The 13879-nt window shown below is 45.0% G+C and overlaps 1 protein-coding gene across 1 annotated transcript in view; it reads left to right on the plus strand.

The window, feature by feature from the left end:
* Positions 1 to 1811: 1811 nt before the first annotated feature.
* Positions 1812 to 13879, plus strand: part of tcf7l2 (transcription factor 7 like 2) — a gene marked incomplete in the record, with an annotated part of 84010 nt that continues 71942 nt past the window's right edge. Inside the window, 3 exon segments of the mRNA XM_062413894.1 lie at positions 1812 to 2611; positions 2817 to 2883; positions 3069 to 3193. Of these exon segments, the coding sequence (XP_062269878.1) occupies positions 2423 to 2611; positions 2817 to 2883; positions 3069 to 3193 (381 nt within the window).

The following is a 13879-nucleotide window of genomic DNA, read 5'->3' on the forward strand; positions in this document are numbered from 1 at the left end:
TGTGTGGGCTCAGGTTTGAAGGGCCCCGAGCGGCGGGGCGTCTCTTCTTCCACCGACTGCCTAAACACAGACACACTGGATGAGAACAAGAGGCGGCGAGCCCTTTCCCTTCCTCCCCGCTCCCCTCACGCTGCTGGCTGCAGCCCAGCCGGCTAACGCAGGCACAGCCTCCACCTCATCCAGATAAAGCACATCAGTGATCATCGAGCGGAATAGTCCTCTTTCATGGTGCTGCCTGGTTCGAGGTAGATTCACGGCACATTTCCCCGTCACTGCTGTCTGACAACACGGCTGGGAGCGGATACAGAGGAATTAGTGTCATAATGTTTGTTTTCATGCGTCTAACAGCATGATGACATGAAACAATATTTTTTAATCAGCCATTCTGTGTCTCGTTTTGATCTTGCACTGATTTATTTTGCTTGAGAGGAGCCAACCGTGTTGCAACAGAGTGTAAGTGTCACCTGGATGTGTGTGTTTGTGTGTGGGTGTGTGTGTGTGTGTATGTCAGTTGTGTTTCTTGCAGTTACATCTGAAATTCATTGTTGATTTTTATGATTGCTCCATCACATATAATAGGAACTGCATTTCCCCCCCTGAGCTGATGAGATAAGGTTACAGAATCCACCGGTGCTGAGCTCATCACCCACATGCACGCGCAACAAACGCACACACACACACACACACACACACACACGCACACACACGTGCACAAACCCCTTGTTCGGCAGGGCACAGCCCCCCCCCTCGCCCCCAGCCTCCATTCATTGCGCCTAAATACATTTCAGCTATAAACAATGTCCATTTGAAATATAAATAAAATTGAGTTCATCCATTAAAATATATTTTTATTAAGAGGTCATTATCAAATACAAAAAATATATATTTTCTTATGGAATGTGGTTTAAATAATTAATTGTTATATATATGGAACACACAATCCAATATATCCCATTGACTTAAAGCAGAGAAGAATATGGTTTTGTTGACACATTATAATTTCATGTGGTTAAATTATATAATTTTGTTTCTATTAACTGCTACACATACAAAATTATCTTTTTTATATCTTCTGGAAAAGGTTGATTTTATTAATATTTATTATAAAACAAGAGAGAGAATTGGGGCGTCCAAATGTGCAGCACGAGTTATTTGTGTCCAGTGCTGCTGCTGAGGGAGAAGAGTGTGTGTGTTTGTGTGTGTGAGTGTGAGTGTGTGTCTGTGGAATCCAGGTTCCTCCCAGAGGACAACACACCTGTCAAGAAACCAGGAGGCAATAACACACTCCATCCCGAAATAATAAAAAAAATAAAATAGATCTAAGGAAACATTATCTAATAGAAAGGAAAAAATAGATCTTAAAAAAACTAAAAAGAGTGAAGGTGATAAATAAAGAAAAGGAGAACAGGCCTCTGGTATTTAGTTAGTAAGGAGGAATAAAGTAGGTTAATATCAGATGTGTGGAATAAGAATAAAAGTGAAATATAAGATATCATATGAATTGAATGTGTGTGTGTAGTGTGGCTGTGGAGTCACACAGCCAGAGGAAGTACCCTCTTTTCCTCTCTTTCTTTTTCTCTCTCTCTCCCTCCCTCTCCCTCTCTCTCTCTCTTCCTCCTCTTTACTGGGAGACCGCCCATGTGCGCGTTTCATGCACATTTGCAAGCAACTCCTCTCTTCCTCCTATTTCACCATCACTGTCCTGCTGCGAAAACACTGCCTTTTTCCTCCTCTTCTTCCTCCTCGCGTCGCTTTTCCACCGCAGCTCGTCTTCCTCCAGTCTCTCGCTCTCTCTCCCTCCCTCTTCCTCCTCCTCCTCCCTCCCTCCCTCTCTCTCTCTCTCTCTCTCCCCTTCTTTTTTCCCTCCTAGTTATGAAAACGTCACTTCAAGTCCCTCCCTGTTTGAATCTCATTAGTTTCTTGTGTGTTTCTCCCTGTCAATAATCCTGAATCCAGACTCTCTCTATTTCCATCCCTCTCTATCTGTCAATCAGCGCCGCCTTTGAACTGAAAACCACTCCGACCAACTTCAACTCACTCAATCCGAGCGGCTCGCCTCCTTCTCCGGCTTCCTTTTCCTGCCAAGATCCCCCCTTTTTCTCTTTTAGAGTTTTTATACACCCGACAGACCCCGCCAGAGCTTTTTCGGAAAACGCCAGTTGCAGACCCCCCCTCTTTAAAAACAAGAAAGAGACAAGAAAAAGCAACTTAAAAACTCGGACTTTTCTCGATCCACCAAGAGGGGGTTCTCGCTCCCTCTCTCCCTTCTTCTTCTTCTTCTTCTTCTTGTTTTTTTTCTAGAACTTTTGTGTCTTCTTTTTTGTTTTTTTTTAGCCGCTCGCGTTTTTTTCTACTAAAAGAAACAAATACAAAAAAGAGGGCAAAGAGACAGAAGACAAGACATTTTCTCGCTCGGGGAAAAATGCCGCAGCTGAACGGCGGTGGAGGGGACGATCTCGGCGCAAACGATGAAATGATCGCGTTCAAAGACGAAGGCGAGCAGGAGGACAAGATCTCGGACAACTCGTCGGCAGAAAGGGATTTAGCAGATGTCAAATCGTCGCTGGTGAACGAGTCGGAGACGAACCAGAACAGCTCGTCGGACTCGGAGGTAAGTTCCGGAGAGGACGAGACGGCGGCGGCGGCAGCGGCGCACGCTCCGGACTCGAGCCCCCGGCGGGGGTTTCGTGTAAAGCTAAAAAAGTTTATTTAAATCAAAAGAGGCCCCGCGTGTTGTTTCCGCGGGGCACGCAGCGCTCCTGCACTTTTACCCACACATTGTTAACGCACTCCCTGTGTTTCATTGCATTCTGAAGGCGGAAAGACGGCCTCCGCCTCGATCCGAAACTTTCAGGGACAAAACAAGAGAAAGTTTAGAGGAGGGTGAGTGTGTCCGCCTCTGTGTTCTGCACCGTGACATTACTGTGAGCGTGGCGGAGGGACTGTGCCCCCCCTCCCCGCTGTATTCCTCACGATTATTAAAAAACTTTTTCTCCCTTTTTCTCCTTCTTCTTCTTCAACTCTCTCTCTCCCCCCCCCCCACCGCAACCACCCCCCCGCCATGTTAGCTGCGAAAAGGCAAGATGGAGGGCTGTTCAAGAGCCCACCGTACCCTGGCTATCCGTTTATAATGATCCCCGATCTGTCGAGCCCCTACCTCCCCAATGGATCACTTTCTCCAACAGCACGCACAGTAAGTTGCATTTATTTACAACTGTTATGTGCACACACACACTCTCTCTCTCACACACACACACACACTCACACACACGAGACAGCCTGGCGTGTTGTCACCAAGAAAAATCATAATAATAATGCAGAGGCAAGTTTTGCAGCTGCCCCATGAAGTGTGTTACTGTGCCATGTTGTGCATGTCCAGCCTGTGTGTGTATGTGTGTGTGTGTGTGTGTCATGTGCAGCAGCTAGCATGCTAACAGGGCTAGGAGTCAATGCAATGAAAAAGGACATAATGGTTTTATGGCAGGTCATGTGCACGTGACAATGTTTTTATTTTGTTATTTTACTGAGATGATGCATTATGAATTTAAATTGTGCAACTTTTAAATTAAATGCACAGCAAAGTTATTATTTTTATAATTATAATTATTATTAGTAGCAGTTGCTTTATTGTTGTGCAGGCTCTGCTGGGTTCCAACCCACAAGTGCATGTTTTTAAGGCCCCCCCCAACCCTCCCTGAATAATGCAGCTGGCTGGTGTTTGCACAGCCTCATCAAAAATGCCCTTTTTTCTAACACAAACTGCACCCAGCACCCAGACCTTCACACCAGCGGCTCCCTGACACGCGCGCTGTACAGCACTGTGAAGCAATGTAAATCCACACAAATGAAATCAATATGCAGATGTGCTTTTCAAAGTGATTTGCATGTGTCAAAACGTGTAAAGACATTAGGGGGAAAAGTGGCGCATGCATTCAAATTTGACGGGTGTTCTCCGCCCCCCCCCCCACAAAAAAACCATTAAATAATTCTTAATATCATTTTCTTTTTATTAATGTATATGTTTTTATTTTAGGAGTGCAATTTTTATTGAAGGGACACTCTGCATGTGCATCATTGCCTTTTTTTTTTCAAATATAAATAAAGCCATGCAAAGCCATAGTTATAAATAAATTCATGTTATTTATTTAGACACAATCAGCCGTGCTATAATTATGCTCGCTTACTCATTTGCTCAGCACCTCACTGGTCCCACTGGGCAATTGCAATCCTTAAGCAGCATAATTTTTTTTTTCTTTCTCCCAAACCATGGGTGTCTTTCTGCCCCCCTATTTTAAACGGTTGCAATTACAAGTCTGCGCTTTAGGACCTGTCATCTCATTTTACAAGGTTAAGGCAAAGACCAGGCATTAGGAAATATGACCCCCTCCACCACCACCACCACCACCTCCACCTCAGTTCTGCCTAACGAAACTGATATTTGTTACCTCCATTTTTTTTTTGTGCGCTGTGCACACCTTGAAAAATAAATGCACATCTGACACATAATGCCTTCTTTTGTGTTGACACAATTTCTGCTTCTCAGATCAACAAATCACCCAGGGTTTCACTTGAAATAATTTTGGCATCTTACACTATTGTCCCTACGTGTGTGTGCATGTGTGTGTTTTATAGTTTTAAAAAAGATTTTACAATCATTCCCAGCATATGCCCACATGAGAACATTTTGCCATTCTTTCCTCCTTACTCAGCCTTGTTAACGCTACCGGGGCTGGCATTGTGGAATTAGTCGCTCATCATCACTTGACACAAACACACACACACACACACACACACACACATGATTGGAAAATGAAGCAGTTCCTTGTGTCAGTGGCGGAGGGTTGTGTAGATTTCTTTGTGCCTGTCACAGCGCTGTGTCCTGTACTCGTCCACGCAGTGCTCTCTTCATTGTGCTTATGCAGCATTTAGAAAGAGCAGTAAATTGTGTGGTGTGGCCGGAGGATGCTGCGGCGAGACGCTGCCGACCTTTGCTCTCTTAATTCCACCCCTGAAATACTATTTCCAGACCAAACGGAAGGATCTTTTATTTTTATTTTTTTAAATGCATGTTCCCTGATTTTTTTGTTTTTTGTTTTTAATTATCTGTATGCTTGCCTCTTAAATGCCACGTTTCTGCTCATTAGAAATATCAAAAAGCCACTGGTGACTTTCATTAGACAAGGCTGCAGCTTGATTCGCAGATGTACCTGGGCAGCGACTGGAGATGAACATGGTTTTCACTTTGCACTGGTCGTCTCACTGTACAGCCTCGGCCCCCACTGTCTGCAGCGCCCTGTGTGTCCAGCCATTAGAGCTTTGAAGTCGGCGGTCGCTGTAATATAAATGTATTAGACTTAAAGCTGGCATAAATAATTCACCTGGACATTGATTAGCTGTCTTGCTCCCTAACATGTCACGAGAGGCACTGCATATGACTGCTAGTATTATTGGAATGAGACTTTCTCTGTCTTGTCATGAAAGGCTTTGATTCTCGCGGCTCTTCCCTCCATTTCTCTCCTCCTGCTCCTCTCGCCCGGGATGATGCTGTGATATTATTTTCAAGATTATGGATTCAGGGCCTTTTTAACTCTGTGTATTTTTCTATTTATTATTAATGATTTTTAAATTTAGATTTAGTGGCAAAATTATTCGGTATTTATCTGGGAAAAATGTGATGGATTTTGATTTAGTGTTAGTCATCCTGCTCTGGTTGCACATATTACCTTGTTTCTGTAATTTCTGTTTTTGCATGACTTGAGGGGGAAAGAAAAAATTCCAGCATGTGGCAGTTACTATAATTTGTTGAGCCTTTGGGAGCAATAACCTGTAAGAATTTGTTTTTCCTACCACCTACGTCCAAGGAGGCTCACAATTTAGTATCATTTAGCAATTTGACATGACGCTGTGCCCGGGCTCTAAAAGCCTTCTTGCCCCCGTCTCCTCCTCTCCTTCTCCCTGCCGTCTCCCTCCTCCTCAAACCCCGCACACAAAGGCCTGCTGGATCACCGGGTGTAGGTTGAATTGGAGAAGTGGCCTGGCCAGTTCACCCCAGTTTTTCCCGTCTCCTTTCACTTTCCCCCCCCTTCTGTTCCCTTTGCTCTCCCTGCCTCCCTTCCTCTCTCCGTCTGCCTTTTGTTTCCTGCCGATGCTAACACGGGGCTTGTGAAAAAAGGGCGATGGGTTAACTCCGGTGCTGTGGGCTAACATCACACCTCAACAGGTCTGGAGACGCGGAGGCTGAGGGAGGGTGGACGGGATCTGGGCGGCCAGCTCTCCTGCATCGGGGCTGTAGGGCCGTAAATCCACTGGCTTTATTTACTGCCTCTCGGACTTATGAATGTTAAGATATTTGACGCCACCCCTGGCCCCATAATTCTCCAGGCCTGGAGACTTTTGGCGGAGGTTTTGAGTTTCGACCTATAATTACGAGTAGTTTAAAAAAGAACAGGAAAAGTGTGTATGTGTGTGGTGGGGGTGGGCGAAAGCACAACACCGGGCGTCCACCGCTGTGTTTAGAGTGAAAAAAGATGCTCTCAGAACCTGTGGCGATTCTCCTGAAAGAGGCTGGAAGGATTTGTGTAGTTGAAACAATAGCGTTTCTCCCCTTCTTCCTCCATTGTTTCGGTTGTGTGTTGCCGCAGATTCACCTTTTCAATAACAAAAAAAAAAAAACAATCCCAAAATAAATCCACTTTCATTCAGACTCCTTCCCTTTTTTATTTCAGGGAAGAAATAATGGGGGATTTTCTGGTCAGATTACTATAATGAACATGCAGAAGTGAATGCAACACTAGCTCCTTTGTGCTCACGTGCACACGCACACATCGCTGTGGCCTTATCTGTTGTAATTGACACAGACAGACAGTATCTTTCCTGAAACGTGGCACCAGCATAAGCATAACAATGGTATATCATATGGATTATGTGTGTTCGGCTGCTGTAAATGGATTTTTGGCTGTGACAAGAGGAAAGATAGTTTAATGCGGATTTATGGGATAGGGCCCGCACCTTATCAAATTGGCTTTACATGTTAATGGGGCCTAATTGGTGTCCGCGGGGGGTTTGGTGGCACGACGCGGCTGCACTCTGTGCCTCCAGCCGCAAAATGGACTCTGAATTTAGTCGGAAGGTTGCGCTCCTTTTGTCTTGCAAATCACTTTTGTTTACAAAGTATGGCGGAAGCGGCTCTTGCGTTCTCTCTCTCACTCTCTCTCTCTCTCTCTCCCTCCCACTATTCCTTTTTGTGCTCCTCTCTCTCTCTCTCTATGCTGTTTCTCTCATCCTATGCTAGGAGAAGGGGAAAGAAACGGTCCTTATTTTTTTTAATTTTTTTTTCTTCGACTCAATAAACAGTCATAAAAAGTACAATCTGCTTTGGATTTGAGGAGTTAAGTTGGGGGTGGGGGTGAGGTGGGGAGGGGGGCTGGAAAGCAAAGTTTGGCACCATTAAACTAAAATTGAGGCCTGCTAAACATTAGCGGTGCGCAGCACATTCTCGGAGCTTAATTAGTACGAACTGTAATTGTTCATGGTCTGCCAATAGGAGTAATGCTCAGGAAAAGTGGAGTTGCACTAAATCGGCCCCGGGTTTTTAAAACAATAAATCACTTGCATATTTGTGCCGTGATTCAGATGGAGGCTCGACCTCTCCCATCTCGACATGTGGTAAATTGTAAAGTCAATGAATCGCAGATGTAGGGAGAGAGGGGGGGTGTAGTGGAGGGGGACTGGGAGAGAGAGAAGGGAGCAGGAGTACAGTAAGGTTTTGTTAACTGCCTGGCGAATAAATGGAAAAGATTTGTGCAGTAAATATTTACGAAGGAGATTTGTTTTTCTCTCTCGCTCAGTTTGTGGGTCTTAATTGTCTAACGCTGATGATGTTGGCAGGCTGAGCCGGGCGAGAGCTTATAGCCCGTCGATCTGTCACTCTGCTTGAAACGCCACAGAGGGGAGAAGAAGAAGAAGAAGAAGAGGGGAAAAAAAATCAAGTCAGTTTGTGGGTGTGTTCCTAATCAGATTCTTAACTTGTGCAAAGGGAGTCGTGGTTCCCTGGTGGCGCTACGAGCTGCGTTTGGGTGTAGCTGACATTCAGCTGGTTCGGAGTTGGAACACATTTTTTAATTAAATCATTGCATTCATTGTGTTTTGAATGTAATAACGGCTAATCTGATGCCTAATTTGGACTTCAATGTGACAGATTATGCCTGTTACTCATTAAGTCACTGCACAGCCCTGGATTTTTGATTTAAGTACATTATTCTACGACTGGGCACATCCCCTGTTGCCTCCTGTATCCCTCCCTGTTTCTGTCAGTGAGCCACCGCACTCTGCTTTTCTGTGTCTGAGCAAAGAAAAAAAAAAAGGCATTAGTTTAGCAGCTGTGCACTGGTGCCCCCCCTCACCTCCCAGCCCTCAGTGTAACCCCCTCCTCTCCCAGACACCCCCCCCCCCCCACCCTCCCGCCTCTCTCTCTCTCTCCGTCTTTCTCCCATGCATTTCTATAGAGCTCAACACAAAGATAGTACTGTACATCTGGAATGCAACTTTTGTCATCTGTTAAATATAGGCTATAGCTCTGCTCCTGGCCCACAGGGCTTGGGGCTCCCTGAAACATGGAAATTAAATTATTGTGTGTGTGTACGTGCATGTAGCCACCAGTTAAATTTTTGTCAGCATACAGAGAACATTGCTTTATTTTTATTTACTAGTTTTTTTTTCCATGGCAGACAGCACATTTTAAAGCCACCAGAATTGTTGGCAAGTTCACTTTTAATTTCAAAAGCAGCGAATGCACAGAACCAGATTATACCTTTAGGTCTTTTAAAGCATTTTCTCTAAAGTAAAAAACTCTGCCGTTTTCCAAACTGTCACTTGAATATACTCCAACATTTAAGGGGCCTTGTTTAACTGACCCATTCATCCCCGCATGTTAAGTGGCCCCCGGTGCCAAATACACATGTTGACAGCGTTGGTTGGTCGAACGCGAAGCTTCCTCTCACTTTGCAGCCAATAGCGTGAACTCTCATTGAACCGTTTCAAATAAAGATTTACTGAAAATGGTGATAATTCTAAGTGGTTGCTGGAGATTTGGGATTTTTCTTGGCTGTGTTGCTGTACTGCGCCTGCCGAGAAGATAAGGTTAAAATAACTATTGATCGCATCTGTTTAGATATGAAGGCAGTGGTTTGGATTATCTAGTTTCAAGATATGATTGCCTAGAATCTATATTTTCATAAAAGCAACTAAAAACTATTGGACATTTATTGAGTTTTGACTGCTTTCTCAAATATGTTGTCCTGTAAATGTGCATTTAATTAATATAATATATAAGAACATTTTCGATTGAGGAAAATAAATTATGTGAAGAATTGAGCTGGATAAACAAAGCTCAGGTAATATCCCAGAAACACTCCTGGTATGTGAGTTTAACTTTTTTTTCCCCCTTCCTCCTCGTTTCCTTGCCTATGAATGTGCATATTTCTGTAACTTCATTCATAATGGGACCAGAGTGCTCCAGTAGCCAAATGAGTTCACCAGTAGCTGAGTGGGAGGGAAATGACGGGGTGGGAGGGGGCAGAGAAAAGCGGGAAACGTGTGTTAGGACTCAGTGTGTGTGTGAGAGTGAGTGAGTGGAGGGGGGGGGGGACGGAGGGGCGACGGCAAAGGGAGCTGGGGGTCGGACGCACAAAAGCCTTCTGAATAGAGCGCATAATTGCTGTTAATGCCAGGGCAATGAGAGCAGCGACAGTTCCTGGTTAGATGTCCAAACAATGGTGCCCCTAGGCTTCACATTTATCTTCCCGTTTAAAAGAAAGAAGGACAGCAGCCGGGCCCGAGCAGAGAGGGTAACAGATTTGAAGCAGGCATGTTTTGCTGTTTCCAGCCACGCTCGACGAGCACGCATATGTTCATGTATGTGGCTTCTGCTTATGAACCCCCCCCCCCCTTTCCCCTCTTCATCCAGTCCACCACGTTGCTCTCAGTGCTTCCCACCCTCGTCGTCATGAGCCTTAAAAGCTCTGGGTGAGAGGGCCACTGTGAGGCTGAAGAAATTCTCGTGGTGCCGGCCTTCTGTTTGGATTGTGGAGTGTGTTTGGGAAGGGTCAAAGTGCACCGGCGCTGACATGCTTTTCGTTGAGAAAGGAGATTCCCCTCTTAGCCCCCCCCCCCAACCTTTTTTTTTTTTTTTACAACAACCGATAAGAAGGGCTTGAGTCTCCATTGGAGTCTTTTTCCCAAGCTCGTGTGTATGTGCACAGGCAGGAAGGAGGTGCCACACTGCCATCACAGCTCTTAATGATCATGTCGAGCTAGATAATGACTAGCCGGGCCAGTGAACACCTGTGGTACACCAGCCTCTTTATGGATGTGGTAGAATGCTCTGGGACACACCACAGAAGAAGAAGAAGAATCTCAATCATCCTAAAATGTTTTAAAAAAAAATGTTCCTAAGAGAGATACATTTTTGAACATAAGATGAGAAGGAGATATCTCTTCTCATGTATAGTTTGTGATGCTCTGCAACATTTTGATTCTTATTGCCGGATATTAAACATAAATTATGTCAAACTCTATATGCAGCATCAGAATGTGTGAAGCTACATACAGCCCATTATGCAGAACTTGTTATTCAGCAGTCTTGTTGTGTTTACCAGGCCCGTTTCTCCAGTCTTAATGTAGTCAAGGGAAAATCTGTATGCAGATAATCTGTTCAAAACGGCTCAGATGGGACGGAGGCACTTTGTGTGTGCTCAACACATAATGGAGGAGTTTAAGGTGATAAAACTCCAGTCCGTGTATTTTTAATCTACTAATTAAACTTTTAATTGTAGCATCTCCAAGGAGTGTGCGTGTTTGTGTGTGTGTGTGTGTGTGTGTGTGTATGGGAAGCGGAGCTAGTCCGCTAATGAGGTGATCGTCTGCTTGCTTGTCGTTAAAGGTGGTGGATTCATACCCGCCTCCAAAAAGGTGAGGGAGGTTTCAGGAGCGCGAGCAGAAATAAATTCATCTGCTAATCTGCGGATTACAGTCGGATTTGGCGGAAAAGAAATGTTGGCGAGATTACTTAGAAATGCACAACGCTAATAAAATGTAACCCCTTCACCCTGACTTGCGGCGTGGAGCTTTGTTAGATTCTTCTTTTTTTTTCTCCTCCAGCTGATGAACCAATTCCAGTGGAAAACAGATTAAGAGTAAATTCCTGTATTTAGCTCTTTAACCAGCTGTTAGAAACCTATTTACACACAGTAATAATGCGTCTTTTGTAAAGAGACAGCTGTCAACTTGTGTACAGCACGAGATAACATTTCATGTGAACAGCTTGTCACATCCACACATGGGCTCCGCCTGGCGCATGAGCACAGAGCTGCCTACTATTGTGCAGGTAATACTGCATGGGGTGCACTGAGTGTTTGGGCATATGATTGGTTGTGTAAATCAAAAAAGATAACAATTTAATTTCTATTCTACTGACTGTATAATAGAAGGGTTCTAGAAGAGCGTTGAACAGACTGAGACTTTTATTTGGATCTGCACCAAATTTTACACACTCCATCAAGATCTCATGAGAAATCAATTGAAATTCTGCCCTGCTTCACAAACCCCTGGATCCACCCTATGATCCGGATCTGCAGCTAAATGTAATGAGTTTCTTCGCTCACCCAAACCGCATCCTTCCACCAAGTTCTGTGTTAATACGTCCAGGGATTTTTGTGTAATCCTGCTAACTAACAGACAGACCAACAAACAAAAAATACTTGAATTCCTCTTTATACCCCCAGAATGGATCTTTGTATTTTTAACTGCGATCATGTTGCGTTGGCCTGAAAACTCAAAACACATGTCTGAACATTGTTTAAGCGTGTGTTCAACTTAAAACACATACCTCCCACACCCTCCACCACGTCCCCAGCATTACGTATTCATTCCACCCCAGTGAGAGGCCAGTGTGTCAGCAGTGTTCGGGGTCAATTCCAAAAGTGAACAAATTGACTCACAGCACTGAGTGAACCGTCAATTGCCTCCCTCCCTCGAGGGGTCAGAGTGAATGGAGTGTCTTGTTTGGACAACTGTCCCGGAGTGCGATGAGTGGCCTTTACCATTAAGCCAGGGGGGTACGAGCTGACGGACAGACGGAGAAACCAAATGAACTGGCAGACAAACAGATAGGCGAGAGAGAATGTGGCACTGCCGAGGCGGAAGACAATGAAATCTAGTCACCCTGAAATGACTGCTTGATTGACATAACGACCTGCAGTTCGCTGTGATTGGCCGCGCTGATGTTGTCCACCGCTGAGGCACTGACACCAAGACGAAGCAATGACCGTTGCAGTTTTCCTATAATAAAACTTGTCCTGAATGACAGCTGGTTTAGTAGCTCTCTGTGTTAAATATTAAATGTGGATCAGCCCTGCTGATGTTTCTGCACTTAGCGTTCACATACTTGCGCAGGAATGCTCACAGGACGATTGTTCTACATCCTGGTTTTTTCTAATGACGGGTCTTGACCCAGAATGGTTTTTATTCCAGCAGGTTCCCCTGTGGGAGTCTTTTTTTCAAAACTGTCGGAGTGAGAGATTGAATTTCATATTTGGTTTGGAAGCTGTTTAGGTCCAATATTAACACCACAAAATACCACCGTTTGTCTTTGGTGGGTAAACGAGTAAGGAACCGCTGGCCTGTAACTTCCATAACATCTTTTAACAGGAATATAGCATGCTGAGACTTAGAAACATTATCCTGAGGTGGTCACTTTCATTTACCACCTCTTTGCATGTCAGCGAAAGGTTAACGTCAGGTACTGTGTGTCTGAAACCTGTTCAGTCATAATGAAAGTTGAGATAACCGACTGGCATCTCTAAACTGGGTTGGCCTTCGTGACATTTGATGCTCGTCATCGTGCCCTTTGGAACCGGGAGGCTCTTTATCTCCTCTTTTACTGCCTCTTGTATCTTTATTGACCACCACACTTAACATATTTCAAATATCAATAAAGATAAACCTCCAGCTACATCCCAACAGGTGGTTTCAGAGTGGATCTCTCGGCGCCGTGATCAGCTCGGCTAATCTTCCTTCCGTGGCAGGTCATTGTAAACTCTGGCTGTCAGCATTTCAGTAGCCAGAGTAAAGGGCGAGGAGCCTTTCTAGGCGACGAGTCCAGTTTTGCATGTCTATAAAAGCCCTTTGTCTGTTGTGGATGACCCTTGCTGTTGTAAGGCCTGTATCTGTCTCTGCTCCGGCCGGGCGGGCGGGCAGGCCTGCAGTGAGGATGCAGCAGCTGGCTGAGGCCCCGGCACAGGAATGCTGTGTGTGCTGTTTAAACAGTGGCTTGTCTCAGTGCAGGGCCTGGAGGAGCGGAGGGAAGGAAGTTGCTGCATGTTTACTTAGCTGAATTGTCCTTTGGGCCCCCCCAGTGTCTAATGCACTTCTGTTCAAACATTCACAAGTGTGGAGATGACCCCCACTGATGCCGACGTTCACGGCTCTGCCTTCGCCGTGCGTCTGCTCTCTGTCTGAAAGCGTGTGTGAACAATGAAGACTCGTAGCTTCTACTTTCCACCCTACTGTGGGTGTTTGCTGCTTTAACCTGGAGGCTTGGATGATAGATAAAAAGTGTAACAAGGCTCAATTTATCACACTGAGGGAAGGGCAGGAGAGATACGGACATATGAAGAGATAGAAGACACCTCATTGCTCTAACCAAGGTCCCTTCCAACAAGCAGCCAGACATTGACATACGGCGGAGTCGTCAAGTTAATTGTTGTTTGAATTACCTGTTATGAGTCGATGACAAATCTCTCACACTCTTGCCACCAGAGCGGAAAATGCATCCGGGGATTGGCATGATCATCGGCAGTGTGTAAACCTGGCTTCAACAAGA

This window comes from Platichthys flesus, chromosome 20 (genome assembly GCF_949316205.1).
Source record: "Platichthys flesus chromosome 20, fPlaFle2.1, whole genome shotgun sequence".
Taxonomy (NCBI): Eukaryota; Metazoa; Chordata; class Actinopteri; order Pleuronectiformes; family Pleuronectidae; genus Platichthys; species Platichthys flesus.